The 19,225-nt window shown below is 41.8% G+C and overlaps 1 protein-coding gene and 1 long non-coding RNA gene across 2 annotated transcripts in view; one reads left to right on the forward strand and one right to left on the reverse strand.

Moving 5' to 3' along the window:
* LOC126175472 (uncharacterized) overlaps positions 1 to 2,947 on the reverse strand; it is a 30,622-nt gene extending 27,675 nt beyond the window's left edge. The window contains exon 1 of the long non-coding RNA XR_007535570.1: positions 2,689 to 2,947. This is a non-coding gene — a long non-coding RNA (uncharacterized LOC126175472). The remainder of the gene's footprint in view (positions 1 to 2,688) is intronic.
* Positions 2,948 to 3,154: 207 nt separating this feature from the next.
* Positions 3,155 to 19,225, forward strand: part of LOC126175463 (phosphatidylglycerophosphatase and protein-tyrosine phosphatase 1) — a 32,956-nt gene continuing 16,885 nt past the window's right edge. Inside the window, exons 1-3 of the mRNA XM_049922277.1 lie at positions 3,155 to 3,560; positions 3,646 to 3,726; positions 3,800 to 3,991. Of these exons, the coding sequence (XP_049778234.1) occupies positions 3,423 to 3,560; positions 3,646 to 3,726; positions 3,800 to 3,991 (411 nt within the window). The 5' untranslated portion in view covers positions 3,155 to 3,422. The remainder of the gene's footprint in view (positions 3,561 to 3,645; positions 3,727 to 3,799; positions 3,992 to 19,225) is intronic.

A 19,225-nucleotide genomic window follows, 5' to 3' on the forward strand; every position in this document is an offset into this window, starting at 1 on the left:
TCAGGTCACACAAGTCACACACAAAGCGGGCAACATTATTACAAAGACCAGCTCCAGTCCAGCTATAGTAAAGTATGGTGTGTCGCAAGGGTCATCCTGGGTCCTTTATTGTTCATACTATATGTTAATGATCTGCCCACAGAACACAACAGCAAAATACTTAACTATGCGAAGGACACAACCATTGTTAACTGGGGAACCAACGACAATGATTTGGCCCAAAATTGTTCTGGTGTCTTGTTTGGATTGAAGAATTACTTCCAAAACAATCACTTACACTTAAACATCAATAAAACAAATATAATGGAATTCCAAATACACCACAAACAAGATGAAAAGCAATGGAGTGTTGTGTCTGATGATTGTTCAAAAATAAAATTGAAAGATAAAATTTCCTTCCTTGGTGTAATGTTACATCAGCATCTCTCTTGGGAGCATCATATCGATTTCTTATGCCAAAAACTAAGGAAATCAACTTATGCAATGTAGACAATGTCACAATTTCTTAAATATTATCAAATGAGTATAATCTACTATGCTTTAGCGTATCCATACCTCACATATGGAATTGAAGTATGGGTTTGTGCTGCTGCCATGCATGTAAATAGGGTATTCATCCTTCAAAAAAACGCAGTTAGGATCATGTGCAAGCTTAGATATAATGAGTCCTGCAAAGCAGTTTTCAAAATTAAAAAACTACTAACACTCCCATCACAATATATTTATAAAACTGTTCAGTTGATGCTAAAATACAAGCAGTACAATCATCTAAATAGAGAAGTGCACATGTACAATACTAGGAGGGTTGATGATTATCACCTGGAAAGAAATAAGACTAAAAGGGCAGACAAAAGCCCCTATTACATGGGGATCAAATTTTATAACAAACTTCCAAAAAAATTAAAAACCTTAAGTGGAAGCTGGTTTGAAATTGCCTTGAAGGAGTTACTCAGCAATGAGTGTTTTTATAGTATTAAAGAATTCCTCTCAGAGGAGTAGAATACTTTCATTTGTATAAATAGTATTTACATGTACCAAAAAAAGCAACATAATTTTTTATCTGTAGGCCTATTGTATATAATTGTTTCCCACAATGTTATAAGGGGAAATGATCAATATGTAAACTACCCAAAACAAATCCTTGTATTTGTCCATGGAGAATAAATAAATAAATATCTGTTTCACTCAACTTTTCAGTGGTGTAAGTATCAAATTAGGGCAATCCCCATGGGTTTCCTTTGTAAAGCAACATTTGAAAATGGAGTTCAGCATTTCTGCTTTTCCTTTGCCACCCGTATTTTCATTTTCTATCTCATCTATGAGGGCTTGCACACTTAATTTGGTGTCACTAATGGGCTTTACATATGACCCAATTTTTTGGGTTTTGTGAAAGATCATTTATAATATTGTCCTATGGTAGTCATTGAAGACTTCATGCATTGCTCTGTTTATAGGCAAACACATTTTATTTGGCATTTCTCTTTGTAGTACCCTATACTTTGTTTGGTAAAGGTTACTTATGGAAACAACTTGCATTTTTTAATATGGGACAGAACTAAACATTAAAGCTTCACTGCTGGTCAGTTTGTCAACACCACCCTTAAATCTGGCTTTCAGGTTTGTTGGCTAAATCAACTGACAACCAGACTGTTTCCTTTCAACCTAACCCAGACCTCGAGCTGTGCTACAGATCAGTCCATCATCACAACCAAGATTTCAGGGATTGGGGGCAAGGGAGGGTGGACATCCAAAACCACACTTTAACCCTTCGTTTTGTACCTATTATAGAGTAGTCTCCATTTTCTTAAATGTTTATTGACAGTGAATGTGTATCATCACAAGTCCCTCCCATCATTAAATTTTCTACAAGGTATCTTATGTGTAGTGCATGGGTAACTGCTCCTGTAAATTTTGAACACAATTATTCTACATGCTCCTACCCCATGATAAATTTTTTGTTCCCTTTTGGGATATGACATGACTGCCTCCTTATCCAGCTTAATGAAGATGCAAATCTTCCTACTTGTTCCAACTGCCATTCACACTTCAAGAATTATTGTTGCTACAACTGTTTCATTGTCACTGATACCAGTTTCAGTATGGGCATCCTCAGTGAGGTCAGGTCTATTTGTTGCTATCAGGTCTAACATATTTCGATCATGAGTTGGTCTCTTAACAGCCTGTTCTAGTTTTCAGAGAAGGCACTGAGAAATGTTTGATAATCTGTCTTGTTATACCCACAAGTTATAAAACAGTAATTATCCCAATTGTCACTGATACCAGTTTCAGTATGGGCATCCTCAGTGAGGTCAGGTCTATTTGTTGCTATCAGGTCTAACATATTTCGATCATGAGTTGGTCTCTTAACAGCCTGTTCTAGTTTTCAGAGAAGGCACTGAGAAATGTTTGATAATCTGTCTTGTTATACCCACAAGTTATAAAACAGTAATTATCCCAATTGATTGATGGATGATAAGTCTCCTCCAATGATGACAGTATGACTGGCAAACATATATAGTATTGAACTGATGTCTTCTCTAAAGTTTGCTGTTAAACATCTGGAGTATAGAGTATTACATAATAGCGCTTAATAACTTTACTCTTTCCGTGTATCTGTATTCAATACAGTCACATCTCTAACTGTGGGTTAAAGATAAATTTAAAACTATATAGGGCTACACCACGTACATTTCTGCTATTTACTTGTTGGTTGGTTCGGGGAAGTGGGCCGAGCGGCTTAGTTCATGGGTCCCATCGGACTAGGGACGGATGGGAAAGGGAATCACCGTGCCCTTTCAAAGGAACCATGCCGGCATTTACCTGAAGCGATTACGGGAAATCACGGAAAACCTAAATCGGGATGTCCGGACGCGTCTTCCCCAACGGGAGTCTAGTGTGCTGCGCCACTTCGCTCGGTAATTTCTTGTATTTGAAACTGTAGTTCCATTAATTGTTTTGGTACCGTTAGCTTGTTGCTTTTATTAAAGTGTTGTAGTTTACAAATTACATCTTGATAATACATAACAGTCTTAAAACGTTAAGACTGTGATACATAATAATAAACACGTTAAGTTTGACTCGATGTCATAGATACTACTAGAGCAGATGGACAGATTACAAACAACAGTGAAGTTATTTTGTTATCCGTGGATATTTGAAGTCTTTAAGCAGCACAATCGGAACAACGTTGATTATGGAAAAAGAAAGCTGTAACGATGTCAGCTGAAAGACATTGTTTTTAACAATTCTTTGCTGATTTGGCTCGCTCTCTCAGACAAGTACACGTGCTTTCCATTCCATAGGAACGTACGCCTCTGAATAGCAACGGCTTGTGTGAAAGTGTGACATGTATACGATATGGGAAAGTGGCGCAAGGAAGATTGGGGAGAAAATAAACGTATGCGAAAGAGAAGCCGCTTACAATGTTCGCCAGATTATCATTTTATCCTACGCTTTTATACAATGTTGCCATGGAGAAATGTACGAAACGGAGATGGTATGACAGAATTGACGAAACTGTGATTTTAGGCGCACTGCCGTTTAAGTGGTTGACGACAAAGGTGGGCAGTCCATGTTGAGTTCATTTTATGACACGTACAAATAACTAAATGAACTGTTCAATCAATATTTTAACTTGTTTTGTAGTTGGTCGAAGAAGAAAACGTCAAAGGAGTGGTTTCAATGAATGAAGATTACGAACTAAGGATACTGTCAAATAATAAGAAGGTAAATCTGGAACGTAGATGTCGTCTACCAAAAGAAATTAGAATTTTCTAAACAGTTCCGTCTTACGTTTCAGGATTGGGAGAGGCTAGGAATAAGATTTCTTCAATTGTCAACTACTGACATATTTGAAGCACCATGCCAAGGAAAACTCTCACGAGGCGTGGAATTTATTGAGGAAGTGAAACAAAGTGGCGGCAGCGTTTACGTACACTGTAAAGCAGGACGCACACGTAGTGCCACTCTTGTTGGTTGCTACCTTATGATGGTAAGTAAACTTACATGCTTTTCGTACAATGTATGGTAGGTGTGTAATGCAGAAAACTTTCTTTGTAGTTGCTATAGTAGTATTGCAATAGCTTCCATAGTACTCGGGCACTAACATTAGGATACGAAAATGACAACAGAAAACAACCTTAAGATGAACCAAAGTAAATGGTAGATGTGGGGAAACTCATTAGGTACATGATCTGCCAGTTAACCTCCTCCTCCTGTAATAGCACCACATGGCAAATTCTTCTGTTCAAAGGTTTCAATGCATTGGCCATTGCCAGTTATTTTTACAGCCCAAATAGCAAAAATCAACTTTTAGTGTCTCATATTTCCCAACCTAAGTCTTCATTTTATATCATGCTTTCAAGGCACTGTCCTTTCCATTCATCTGATCTTCAGATCCTTTGCAATCTCTGACAGAGTTACAATGTCATTGCAAACTTCTGACTTTTTATTTCTGATTCCTGTATTTTAATTTGTTCTCCATATTTTTCTTTTGTTTCCTTTACTGTTTGCAGACTGTACAGATTAAATAACACCACGTCTTGCATTTCATCCCTGTAGCCTGTTATAGCTGCTATCTGGTATCTGCACAACTTCTACATAACCTGTTACTCTCTGTATTCCGCCCCCCTCCCCTCATACCTTCAGAAGTTCAAAGATTGTATTTCAGTGAACATTGTGAAAAGCTTACTTTGTCTACAAATGATTTAAATGTAGGTTTGCTTTATTTAATCTGCCTTCTGAGATAAGTCATAGCATTACTATTTCCTCACTTTCTTACATTTCTCTGAAACCCAAATTGATCATTGCCAGAATAATTCATGTCAATATTTTCCAGTCATGACTTACCAAACTGATAGTTCAGTAATAGTCACATCGGTCTGTACCTCTTTTCTTTGGAATTGGAATTATTCCTTTCTTTTTGAGGCATGAGGATACCGTACAATGGGGTGAATAGGATCAATTCTGACAGGAAAACATTACAACAATAAACACTACACAGGATCACAATAAAATATGGAAACCAGTGCGTCAATCAGCATTATTGCTCCTGAGGAACACATTCACGAACATTTTGTGTTTCAATAGTGGCTACCCTGGCTTTTAGAGAACTGTAAACATGTGGGCAAGGATTCCCATGATTATGTATATTCCGAAAACGTGGTATACAGTGGTGTGCGGTCGGAAGTTGTGTATCATCAAAATCAGTGCTTCTACCAAGAATTGTGTTCCGAATCCAGGTCCTCCTTTGTTTTTGGTGAGTATTAAATATATTTCTTGATTTCATTTTGTTTCACTCGAACGAACGCACTTTTTTTTAAAAAAAATGGGGTGAATAGGATCAGTATAAAATAACACTATTATCGAGCTTACATTTGGTTATGGGATACTCCCTGCTTGTGTTTTGAATGTTTCATTCTATTTAATTTCCAGACTGATTAAAATGCCCAGAAATTACATTCCTGATCCTCATGGGAAAACCTACACAAAGAGAAGCAAGGATGAATTAGCCCAAGCCATTGCTGCTGTTAAAGGAGGGAGCAGCATTAGGCAAGCTGCTAGAAATGTCAGCATTCCATTCACAGTTCTACACTAACATTTGAGGAATAAGGATGTTTGCCCCCAAGAGGGACAAACTGCACTCTCCGCAGATGAAGAGGCATTGATTGTGGACAGGCTTGCTATTTGTGCCGAGTGGGGCTATCACTTTGACCAGTTGACTCTGCGATTGTTTGTCAAAGGATTCTTGGGCCGGAGAGGTAAATTAGTTTGAAAAATCAAAAATAATTTGCCTGGTCATGAATTCACTGTTAGGCTTTTGAAGAGACACAAATAAAAATTGAGTCTAAGACTTTGCCAGACCATAAAAAGAGCACGTGCTTCTGTGTCGAGAGATCGTACTACGGGAATATTTTGATAATTTAGAGAAGAAAATTAAAGATGTTCCCCCAAGTAATATTGTGTATTTCAATGAAACAAACTTAGCAGATAATCCGGGCCGTGCAAAAGTGATTACGGAAAGACGATCAAAATATCCTGAGAGAGTCATGAATACCTCCAAAGCAGCAATGTCAATTATGTTTGCTGCTGCAGCAAATCGAAAACTGCTGCCTTTGTATGTTGTTTATCACTCAAAGCACTTGTGTGCTTCATGAATGGATTGTGCTCCCAAAGACACCAGATTTTATACACTCCTGGAAATTGAAATAAGAACACCGTGAATTCATTGTCCCAGGAAGGGGAAACTTTATTGACACATTCCTGGGGTCAGATACATCACATGATCACACTGACAGAACCACAGGCACATAGACACAGGCAACAGCATGCACAATGTCAGCACTAGTACAGTGTATATCCACCTTTCGCAGCAATGCAGGCTGCTATTCTCCCATGGAGACGATCGTAGAGATGCTGGATGTAGTCCTGTGGAACGGCTTGCCATGCCATTTCCACCTGGCGCCTCAGTTGGACCAGCGTTCGTGCTGGACGTGCAGACCGCGTGAGACGACGCTTCATCCAGTCCCAAACATGCTCAATGGGGGACAGATCCGGAGATCTTGCTGGCCAGGGTAGTTGACTTACACCTTCTAGAGCACGTTGGGTGGCACGGGATACATGCGGACGTGCATTGTCCTGTTGGAACAGCAAGTTCCCTTGCCGGTCTAGGAATGGTAGAACGATGGGTTCGATGACGGTTTGGATGTACCGTGCACAATTCAGTGTCCCCTCCACGATCACCAGTGGTGTACGGCCAGTGTAGGAGATCGCTCCCCACACCATGATGCCGGGTGTTGGCCCTGTGTGCCTCGGTCGTAGGCAGTCCTGATTGTGGCGCTCACCTGCACGGCGCCAAACACGCATACGACCATCATTGGCACCAAGGCAGAAGTGACTCTCATCGCTGAAGACGACACGTCTCCATTCGTCCCTCCATTCACGCCTGTCACGACACCACTGGAGGCGGGCTGCATGATGTTGGGGCGTGAGCGGAAGACGGCCTAACGGTGTGCGGGACCGTAGCCCAGCTTCATGGAGACGGTTGCGAATGGTCCTTGCCGATACCCCAGGAGCAACAGTGTCCCTAATTTGCTGGGAAGTGGCGGTGCGGTCCCCTACGGCACTGCGTAGGATCCTACGGTCTTGGCGTGCATCCGTGCGTCGCTGTGGTCCGGTCCCAGGTCGACGGGCACGTGCACGTGCACCTTCCGCCGACCACTGGCGACAACATCGATGTACTGTGGAGACCTCACGCCCCACGTGTTGAGCAATTCGGCGGTACGTCCACCCGGCCTCCCGCATGCCCACTATACGCCCTCGCTCAAAGTCCGTCAACTGCACATACGGTTCACGTCCACGCTGTCGCGGCATGCTACCAGTGTTAAAGACTGCGATGGAGCTCCGTATGCCACGGCAAACTGGCTGACACTGACGGTGGCGGTGCACAAATGCTGCGCAGCTAGCGCCATTCGACGGCCAACACTGCGGTTCCTGGTGTGTCCGCTGTGCCGTGCGTGTGATTATTGCTTGTACAGCCCTCTCGCAGTGTCCGGAGCAAGTATGGTGGGTCTGACACACCGGTGTCAATGTGTTCTTTTTTCCATTTCCAGGAGTGTAGAAGTGAAAGTGGGTGGTTTGATGCTCAATGTTTTGATGACTGTATTACCACAATCATTTTACCTTATTATAGGAAGTTAGAAGGCCCCAAAATTTTAATCGGCAACAACCTTTCCACTCAACTTTCAGTGGCTTCAGTCAAGGCTTGTGAAGAGACTGGTGTAAGAATGATTTTTCTTCCCAAAAACTCTACACATCTCACTCAGCCTCTTGACGTGGCAATTTTTGTCCATTGAAGACCAGCTGGCAAAGCATTCTCCGAAAATGGAAGTTGGGTTCCTGTCGTCAGGAGACCACCATTCCAAAGGATATGTTCCCCCAATTACTAAACCAGCTTGTGAGGGCTCTGGAAGTAAATGCCAAAAGAAATATCCAGACTGGTTTCGAGAAATGTGGGATACTGCCATTCAATCCCGAGAGAGTAATTACAGAGTTCTTGGTGTTGAAGATGATGGTGAAGGACCCACAAATCCACAGGATGTTGATGGAGCCCTCATAGAATTGCTCCAAGAATTTCGGGGGAGCGATGAAAGGCCTGCGAGACAACGGAAAACCAGGGTTCCAGTGCAGACTGGGAAAAGTGTGTCAGTACATGACTTTCCTGATGATGAAGAGAGTGACGCCTCAGACAAAAGTGACGATGTTTCTGGAGATAAAGACTCACAAACTCTCTCTGAACATGAGAACCCAGACAAGGGCACAAGTGCAATCAGTGGATCGGAAGTCTTTTCACCTTATGAACTTTATCCTGGTCACTTTGTCATTGTTAGATTTGACACAGAAAAGGGACACAGGAGGTTCATAGGCACAATTGTCACTGTAACTGAATCAGCCGTGACTGTTAAGTGCCTTTGAAAAAGAGTTTGGAAAAAGAACACTGTCTTTGCTTTCCTGGACATAGACAATATATGTGAGGTGACCCCAATACAAGTGGAGAGAAAGAAGAGTCACTAACATTCAAAGGAGTCAACCCACCTTTTTTGTGGATCCCATGTTTTTAGAATAAGTTGTAGCATTATTTTAAGTTTTCTACATAAAATGTATTTCTTTTTTTTTTTTCAATAAAATAATTATAATCGTACGTATACTTCTTTTTTTTCTATTTCGCAATCATCTTTTACTTTTTAAAAAAATAAACAGTGGTCCTAATCATCAGTCTCGTATATCTTTCACGCCAGATGGAATAGTTTTGTCATCACTGGTTCTCCTGAGGATATCAGTAATTCTGAGGGAATGCTGTCTACTTCAGGTGCCTTGTTTTGGCATAGGTCTTTCACTGCTCTGTCAAATTCTTATCACAGGATCATGTATCTCACTCTACTTCATCTACTTCCTCTTCCCTTTCTGTAATATCACCTTCGAGTTCATTCTCCTTGTATTGCCCTTCTGTATATTTCTTCCACTTTTTCGCATTCTTTTCTTTGCTTAGTACTGGTTTTTCCATCTGAGCTGGTGATAATCATGCAGATACTTCGCTTTTCCACAAAAGTGTCTTTAGTTTCCTTATAGGTGGTGTCCATTTTTCCCCTAGTTGTACATGCTTCCATAGACTTCATTTGTCTTCTAGCCATTTGTGCTGAGCCATTTTGCACTTTGTCAGTCTCATATTTTAGACATCTTTATTCCCTTTCACCTGCTTCATTTTTAAATTTTATCATTTCATCAATTAAATTCAGTACTTTCTGTGATATCCAAGGATTTCTACAGGGCTTTTCTTTTTCTATTTCATCCTCTGCTGTTTTGGCAATTTCATCTTCCAAAGTTACCCATGCTCCTTCTATTGTATTTCTTTCGCCATTTTCAATCAGTCAGTACCTAATGCTCCATTTGAAAAATCTCAACAACCTTTGGTTCTTTCAGTGTTATCACCTTAATTTCCTACCCCTCCCCCCTCCCCCCCCCCTTTTTTTTTTTTTTTTTTTTTTGCAAGGTTGGCATCTACCAGTTTCCCCATTCTTTTGTGAACAATTCATGTCAATATTTTGCATTCATGAATTATTAAACTGATAGTTCAGTAATAGTAACCACTGTCAGTATCTGCTCTCATTGGAATTGGAATTATTCCTTTCTTTTTGAAGTTTGGGGGTATTTCACCAGCCTCAATGGTCTGAGTCCACATCTGCCCCTGGAAATGTATTACAGTTAAAAATCTGATTCCAGAATCTCTGTCTTACTGTTACGTAACCAATCTGAAACCGTGCAGTGTCTCTAGGTCTCTTCCAGGTCAACAATCCTCTTTCATCATTCTTAAACCCAGCATTAGTAATGGTTAACTTATGCACTGTGCAAAATTCTATCAGATGACTTCCTCCCTCATTCCTGTCCCGCAGTCCACATTCGCCCACTATTTTTTCTTCCCTTTTCCTATTACCAAATTCCAGTCTCCCCATCACAGTTAGTTTCCCTCTCCCTTGACTATTTGAATAATTTCTTTTATCTCATCATACATTTCTTCAATCTCTTTATCATCTGCGGAGCTAGTTGGCTTATTAACTTGTACTATTGTGATGGGTGTTTGCTTCATGTTTATCATGGCTGCTCCAGTGTGTTCACTGCAGTGTTCGTAGTAGCTTACTCACAGTCCTGTTTTCTTATTCATTAATAGACCTACTTGTTCATTATCCCTATGTGGTTTTGTATTTATAATCCTGCATTCACCTGACCAGAAATCATGTTCATCCTGCCCCCAAACTACACCATTTCCCACTATGACTAACTCCATCCTACCCATTTCCCTTTTTAAATTATCTAACCTACCTACACTCATTGACTCCAAGCTCTGACCTATAGAATTCCAGTTTTTTTCATAATGTTTACATTCTCCTGAGTAATCCTCACCTGTATATCAAGATGAGGGACTATTTTACCTTTGAAATATTTTGCTCAAGAGGATACCATCATTTAACTATAGAGTAGAGCTGCATGCCCTCGGGAAAGGTACTCTCACATGGGACACAGCCTTATCGTAGGGATCTTTAGTGGTGCCAGGCAGGAAGCTTTGTGTATCTCGGTGACCCTGAGATAATGTATAGCTACTGGCAGGGTCACCCAAGCCAAACAAGGCTCGGTGGAGGGGCCTGACAAAGTGTGCCCTACATCTAAGGGAGGGGTGGACTGTTTTCCCAGCAATGGCTGGGTGCGGATACAGCAACCCAGTGCGTCCAGAGCTGGAGCTGGCAGTGCTGTTAGACCTCTTTTACCATAAACTGTGGGCATACTTCAGAAACCATTGTTAGATGCAGCGGTGGAACATTGTGGATTCGGAGAACAAGGGGCCCCTGGCTTCACCTCCTGGACCGTTAGGAAGATCTACACCTCAAAAACACCCTCAAAGTGTGCTATGTGCTAGTGCAGTAAAACAGTCTCTAGCGGGCAACCTTTGGGGAACTTGCTGCCCACCAGATGTTGAAGGCTTGCTCAGACACGTGGGGCTCTGTCTGGGTTGACATTTGTTTTCCTAGTGGCTTGTGAGATTTGTATGCAGCATCCTAAATTTCAATCTCCTCCTGACAGAATGGGTGTACTGTAAAGCGGTACCCAACATGGAGAGCTCAGGTGGTCTGTCCTCCCGGGAAGAAGTCTTAGAATTATGGTAAGAGGGCAGTGCTTTGCCATAACACTTCCATTGTTATACAAGAGAGCTGAGGGCACCTTTGAGAAGATCTCTCCTTTTGGTATTCACAAGGCGTTGGAGGGTTATTGCTTGGGGGGGGGGGTCCTTAAAAAGTGTTAAACGACTTTATAATGGAACACTTTGTGTTGAAACTGCCATGTCGAATGAAGTACCTAATCATCTGCGATACTGAGTTGTAGGTGACTCTCCTGTGGTGGCTGAGTTACATAATGCCCATAACTTCTAAAAAAATCACGCAAAAAGTCATTCAAAATCCAAGAAAGTGGCAGCTAAACTGTCAGGTTGGTGAGCCCTCTCCCTTTCCGACAGTGATTTTACTTTAGAGGATATTGATATCCACATGGAGGCACTACCTAACGTTCCCCTCGACCTCCTGGGTAAATCACGTCTGCCGAGGAAGGACAAGGTAGCCATCACTAATCAGTAACTCCCAGAGGGACTTGTGTGTTGCAGCGGAACTTAACCCTCGAGCAGGCACATCTTTTTTCATAACACGAGCAGGCACGTCGCTCTCTTTGTATGTGTATAGAGAATGGCTGTCTTTATGTCACCAAGGTAAATATGTATGAGCAAAATCACAATTTAATCATAGTTTAATTAATTAACAGTAAAATGTTTTTGTTGTTGTTTTTGTTGTTGTTGTTGTTGTGGTGGTGGTGGTGGTGGTGGTGGTGGTGGTCTTCAGTCCAGAGACTGATCTGATGCAGCTCTCCACGCTACTCCATCCTGTGCAAGCTTCTTGATTTCCGTGTAACTACTGCAACCTACATACTTCTGAATCTGCTTAGTGTATTCATCTGTTGATCTCCCTCTATGATTTTTAGCCCCAATGCTTCCCTCCAGTATTAAATTGGTGATCCCGTGGTGCCTCAGAATGTGTCCTACCAACCGATCCCTTCTTCTAGTCAAGTTGTGCCACAAATGCCTCTTCTCCCCAATTCTGTTCAGTACCTGCTCATCAGTTATGTGATCTACCCACCTAATCGTCCCACTTACATAGTATAAGTTATAACACTGTTTAATTAATTAAACAATAATGAAATAAATTTTCATTATATTACTCTGTTGCCACAGGCAGATGTGACACCACAGTAACAATCCACTCAAAGCATTAAACAGCACAGTTGCTTCAGATCCTAGTCAACTGGATATTTGATTGTTAATTATCGTGTAGACAATGCCCCCTTATAGGATTGTGCTGCTGGCTTGTTATCTGGGTTATTTTTGTGCATGAATTGTAAATTTTTTCTTGCCTATCTCACTGTTTATTTTATGTTACTGCTACTCACTTGAGTGTATGACACAATTTAGAATTGTCAGCTGAAGCAATAATGGTGGTGTCATCTGAAGCAATAATGAAGGAACAGGTATGGGCTTGCAACTGTGAAACAAGAATGGAATAGTGCAAAAAAAAATTGAGGTTGGTGCATTTCATACATATGCGTGCCCACTCAAATGTTAACTGGCTACTGGTCAAATTTGGAAGAGTTACAACTTGTGGCCCATGACAGACTGTTATGCATCTACTGACAAGAAACTCATTTTAAAGTCACTGATACCTTGCCCTAAGGGGCTACCGTCCCTGCAGGAAGGAAAATGTTATTGGAGATGTGGTTAAGGTTGGTGTGGCTGTTTTCATCAATGTCAGATCCCACTCCCCTCTTGTCCCTTTTACCACGGTTGTACAAGCAGTTACAGTGCAAGTTCTCTCTCCAGTTAAAATCACAATGTGTTCATATCTCCCTCCTCATGATCCACTGGATGCAGATGCGCTGGCAGAACTTTCCCAGACACCCCCTCACCCTTTCCTTGCTGTGGGTGACTTCAGGAAATATCTGTCTATTGTGCTCTGGTCAAGTGGTACACTTTTCTGTAGCTGGAGGGTCTTCAGCCATTGATCCTTGTGGATTCTGAATAGTGATGTGGAAATGGATTAAAAATTGCTTGAATAATTGGAAAAATTGGTTGGAAAAAATAGTTTAAGATTTTGAAGGTAATTCATGAATCTATGCACAATCTTGGGTGAACTTTAACTGATACCAATATCAGCAGACTTTGAATATCATTACATTCAAGATCAGTAAACATAGTTTATATTACATACTGCTGTTTTCAGTAGTGTGTGGTACCAAGTAATCACCGCAACCATTAAAACTGTCGATCCGTCTATAAGTTCTGAAAAACACGAAATGCAATACTTTCAGTACAAGTAAGCCAAGTTCAGTAGATGCATATTAAGTCTTGAGTCATTACCTTCACATGAATTCCATTGTGTTCAGTCTTGAGTGCGACAGTGTCGGTGCAGGAATGCTCCTCCAGATACGGTGTTAATTATTCTAGTGTGCACTGATCCTCTTGATGTTTTGTCTCAGCGGCGAGTGAAGTGATGAACAGATAGGAGTTGAACTTATAACCGTGTGAATAAATATTCCTTTTCTAATAACTTTTTATAATGCTTTTAATGAACAGTTAAAATACACATTTTTAACAGTGCTGCTATGACAGGTCCAAGCATATGTCCATAAGCTACCACTTCCTGAAAGAAGGGGGTAAAGATACATGAATTAATAAATTGAAGAGCGTATTTCATACTTTGTTTCATACATATATTTAGCGATGTATCAAAACAATATCCTGGCCACAAAACAACTCGTTGATTTACTTTTGGTGGTGTCTTTGGTTTATAGCTCTTTCAGTTTACATATAGCTTATATATGAGAAAAGAAAGAAAAATAATAGGATTCAATACAATTTGGCTGCTGACTGAGGTTGTGGTTGACCAGAGACCATGTAGATGGATCTTTCAAGAGGCAAATTGGTTGCAATGCAATCAGCAGGCCGTCTTTGAATGTCACTCAGCAGTCAGGTGCGTAGCTTTGCAAAAATTGAGACACTACCCGACTACAGAAAACATTTGTGCCTTCAGATCTGCAAGAATACAAGTGAGACAAGTAATAATGGAATGGATGGGGGCCTCCTGGAAGAAATTCATGACTTCCATTAATTGGTCCACTTACACTGCATAAGTTTGGATATCAATAAGGCAGATTTTAGGCGAGGGCAGTAAACCTCCCCTTCTTGTTGAGAAGCAGGGTCTTAGTGGACATGCTGAAAGATGTGGCCTAGGTTTTCTCTAAACATTTCTTTACCAACACTGCATCATCGAGACAATCATCTGCTTTCCAGGTGTGCTGTAAGACTGTGGAGATAAGGAGGCTCCACTTCTTCTCGTGTAATGAGGAGGTGTACAATCTTCCATTCTCCATGTGGAATTGGAATCAGCTCTATCAGTGTACCTTACCAAATTCATTATGCCATGCTCTGTAATCTGTAAACTGAAGTCAATGGCATGCTCCTGTATTGTTTCAATCAGATCTGGTTTGATGGACAGTATCCCATGACTTGGAAGGAGGCAATGTTAACTCCATTATGATAACCAGACAAAGATCACATTGACCCTAACAGTTATCAGAGTCTAGCACTTACCATTTGTATGGGTAAAACTCCTTGAGTGCATTGTCAGCTACTGCTTCACATTGCATCTCGAATCCAGAGGTCACCTGCGCTGCTCCCAGCGCAATTTCAGACACTACAGTTCTGCACTTGACAACTTAGCTCTACTGGAAACAATGACAGAGGATTTCTTCTAATTTTTTTACTACAAAAAAGTGTGGGACACCACAGGGAGGTGCAACATACTTTGTCAGCTTCAGGAATGGGGACTAAATGGACATCTTCCACTTCTTATCCAATCCTTTCTTGAGGGCCGGTGCTTGCAGTATCAAGTTGGTGGTGTCTCGTCTGATAGCTGTGTTCAGGAGAATGTGGTCCCCCAAGGAGTGAACTGAGTATCACATAGTTTGCAGTCACTATCAGTGAAACTCCTCTGTAGTCAGAAGCCCTATTAAATGCTCTTTGTTTGTGGGTGACATTGCAGTCTTCTGCTCTTAATCAAATCTTATAGTGACAGTGAGGCAACTGCAGCTGGTCATCAGTAGGCTGGAAGCTTGGGCCAGTAAAACTGATTTTAGATTTTTATCAGAGAAGTCTAGATGTGTCAATTTTTAACTGTGCTTGTTGAAGTTTTACCCAACTGGACCTCTCAGTGGACGGCAATATTTAATATTCTAAGGACACCGTGCACTATTTGGGCCTACTATTCAACTATAAATTAACCTGGTTACTGCACCTGAAAGACCTGCAGACAAAGGGCTTCAGATAATTCAATATTTAAAAATCCCGTAGTGAAAGGTGTTCGGAGCTAGCATGTTCCACCACCTGCTGTTGTACGGGTCATTCATCAGACCAGGGTTATGTTGCAGCAGCTGTGTTTGCGGATTGATCTGTATTTCCTACCTCAAGATGTTAGATGCTGTCCACCATAAGATATTTGGATATCAACTGAAGCATATCAAATTAGCCCAGTTGGTAGTCTGTGTAAAGATGCTGGTGAACCAACACTGGATTTGGCGGCGGCGCCTCCTGGCTCGACAGCCCCTGAAACTGTGTTGCCCCAGTCATAGGCTAATGTGCAGCAGTCCACCCTAACCTTGAGCAGTTGTTCAAGAATCAGCCCCATGAAGCCAGGCCATTCGCTACATGTGCCACCGACTGTGTCAAGGGTTTGCACATATGAGACCTCCGAATACATTGCCAGGAGTGGAACAGTCTGCCACCTTGACTTCTTTAGAAGCCTAAAGTTATTTTAAGCTTGACACAGTACAAGAAAACTTGTACTCCACATTATGTTTTTATAGCTCTTATTTTCTTCAATTTTAAATACGTACTACATTTTTATCGCTCTTTATAGAGATAGATCTGGCAAGTGAATGCTCTCAGTTGTTCAGCTGTTTTCTCTGATAGGGTTTCCAAAGTGCATCTTCCAGAACACTTTACAAACTATGATGCAAAGTTTTATGGCATTATGATGGCACTGGAGTGAATTTACAAGCATCACAACACAAGGTTTCTCATTTGTTCCCATTTACTCAGTGCGCTACATGTATTCCATAGACCAATCGATTCAGCTCATCCAGACTCCTTACTGCAGCCCTTAGAGTGTGGCAAGGAGGTGATCTTTTGCTGGGTACCTGGACACATTGAAATACACGGAAACAACATAGCTGACAAAGCAGCCAAAGAATTGTGTTGGGATCATGTTGTCGGTCCATGTGCTGTACCTTTGCATGCTGTCATCTTATTATCTGACAGACAAATCATGTGTCAATGAGAAGCTAAACGGTTTGGGATGGCAGAAAACAAACCGCAGTCATTCAAATTGACCACACAGGCTTGACAGACTTCATGCCATGGAAGTGCTGCTCACCAGAATGTGCAAGGAACAAAACCCATTAACACATGGTTCTCTCCTCAAGCAGGAGGATCCACCACTCTGTGAAGTTTGTAGCGTGCAACTTTCAGTTAAGCTTTTTTGGTTGTTTGTTTTGTATATTGACTTCAGGGCAGCCCACAGTTTGGCTGCAGATCTGCTCATCGATACTGACATCAGTGTTAAATGGGTTTTGAAATATTCTGAACTGTTGGGTCTTATCCCTAATGTTTTGGTGAGAGGAGGCATACTCTTAATATGTTATAACCTACTCCACATGTGGGGACAGCCTTTGCCCCCCACCCCCACCCCCACCACCACCACCACCACCACCACCACCACCACCACCACCACCACCTCCTCCTCCTCCTCCCTCGCATGAGGATGACTTGCTGCTTTTCGTCACGGTATTTTGTCATTGCTTTCAGACTATCGCAGTACCAGATCAGCATGGCCACGTTGGCTGATGTTAGAAGGCCAATCAGTCAGTGATCCAAACTGGTGCCCTTAACAACATATTCCTTTGACTTCTCCACTGATCCCCTCCATGTTATTGCACTTTCAGTATGATTATCTGTATTGTTGAGCTACACAGGCCTTCCCACATCAGTAAGGCACATGTTTCATGAGTTGCATTAAAAATGGTTGGGAATACAATAGAAATCAAACTTTGAATAATGTAAGCCGTAAAAGAAACATGATGTGTAAAACTGTGGTCAATCCAGACAAGAGTATTTATTAATAATTGATGCATCCTGACTCTGCATAAGACTGATTCACGGCAACAGCCTCCTAAAGCCTCATTCCTACCATGCCACTGTTGTACCAGGACTAATGTTAGCAGTGCTGTCACTTTCTGCTATCCTACTTCTGCATCTATACTCCACAAAACCTCCTGATTATGTGTGGCTGAGGGTACTTCTGGTTCGACCATCTGATCTTTCCTTCCCTTTTCCATTCATGAATGTCTCGTGGGGAGAATGAGTGTTGGTAGATCTCCATATTGGCTCCAACTTCTTAAATTTTCTTGTTGTGTTCATTTCGCGAGATACGTAGGAGGAAGTCATACATTGTCTGAATCTTCACGGAACATACTCAGTTGGAATTTCCATTGTGAACCCTCTGCGATGCACATTGTCTGTCTCGTAGCGTCTGTCACTGGTGTGGGTTGAGCAACTCCATAATACTCTTGTGCTGACTAAGCTCCACTCTTCACTCGGTCTCACAAAACAGTGGATATTAAACCTTATGAGCATGCGCATTTCAAAATTGCAAATCCCCAAGATCTGGTGTAAAGCCAAAGTAATAGCACTTTTAAAGTATGGGAAAGAACCAACAGACCCAAAACGTTTCCGTCCGGTTTCCCTCCTTTGTCATTTGTACAAGGCTGATCCTAAATCGAATATCAGAGTATATTGATAAAATACTCATAAAAGAGCAGTCCGGCTTCCGACCGGGAAGGTCTTGCTGTGGACAGATCCTTAATTTGACTCAGCATATTGAGGATGGGTGTGAGAGAAGTGAAATAACAGGTGTGGCTTTCATCGACCTCATGGCGGCTTATGAAACTGTTAACCACAAAAAGCTGCTTACAAAAGTACACTTGGCTACAAAGGATTACCGACTAACTCAGATCCTTCAGTGTATGCTGCAAAACAGGAGATACTTCTCTCTCTCTCTCTCTCTCTCTCTCTCTCTCTCTCTCTCTCTCTCTCTCCCAAGACAAGAAGAGTCAATGGAGAATGCAGAAAAATGGTCCCCCTCAGGGAAGTGTGCTGACTCCACTGTTATATCTTCACAAATGACCAGCCAATTAACTCTTCAACTAAGGCATTCATATACACTGATGATACAGCACTCACTGCCCAAGGTGAAACCTTTGAGGAAGTAGAGGTGAAACTGACAACAGCTCTCGAAAATTTGGCCAAGCATTACAATGAAAACCAACTGAAACCAAACCCTGGAAAGACCCAAGCAGGTGCATTCTATTTTAGAAATAGGGAAGCCAAAAGGAGATTGAACATCACCTGGAGAGGAGAACAACTACTCCACTGCAAAACTCCTAAATACCTCGAGGTGAAAGTGGACTGTTCACTCACATTCAAAGCCCACCGTGAAGAAACGAGCCTCAAAGTAAAAGCGCGGAACAACATCATGCGCAAACTTGCAGGAACCACCTGGGGTGCCGAGCCAAAAGTGCTTAGAACATCTGCCTTGGCACTGTTTTTCTCCATCGCAGAATACACAACACCCGTCTCACAAAGCACTCTACATGCTAAACAAGAAGATACAGCCCTGAACGAGCCAGGACGCATTGTTACAGGCTGCTTACGACCTACTCCTGTCAATAACCTGTATAAAATTATGGGTATAGCACCGCCACGCATTCCTAGGCAAGCTGCAACAGAAGTGGAGAAGGAAAAAAACAAGAAATCGACCCTAGACATCCTTTGTTCAGACATGACCCTCAAAAGCCAAGACTGAGGCCAAGAAAAAGCTTCCTACAGAAAACTATGGCAATTCGTTCATCTCCCAGAACTCGCAGAGAGGAGCTTTGGCGAGACTCCCTAGCTGAAGACTATCACGTAACGGTCAAAGAGGAAATAGCAGAAGCTTCACACCTGTCATATGTGACCTGGAAGACT

Source organism: Schistocerca cancellata, chromosome 1 (assembly GCF_023864275.1).
Source record: "Schistocerca cancellata isolate TAMUIC-IGC-003103 chromosome 1, iqSchCanc2.1, whole genome shotgun sequence".
NCBI lineage: Eukaryota > Metazoa > Arthropoda > Insecta > Orthoptera > Acrididae > Schistocerca > Schistocerca cancellata.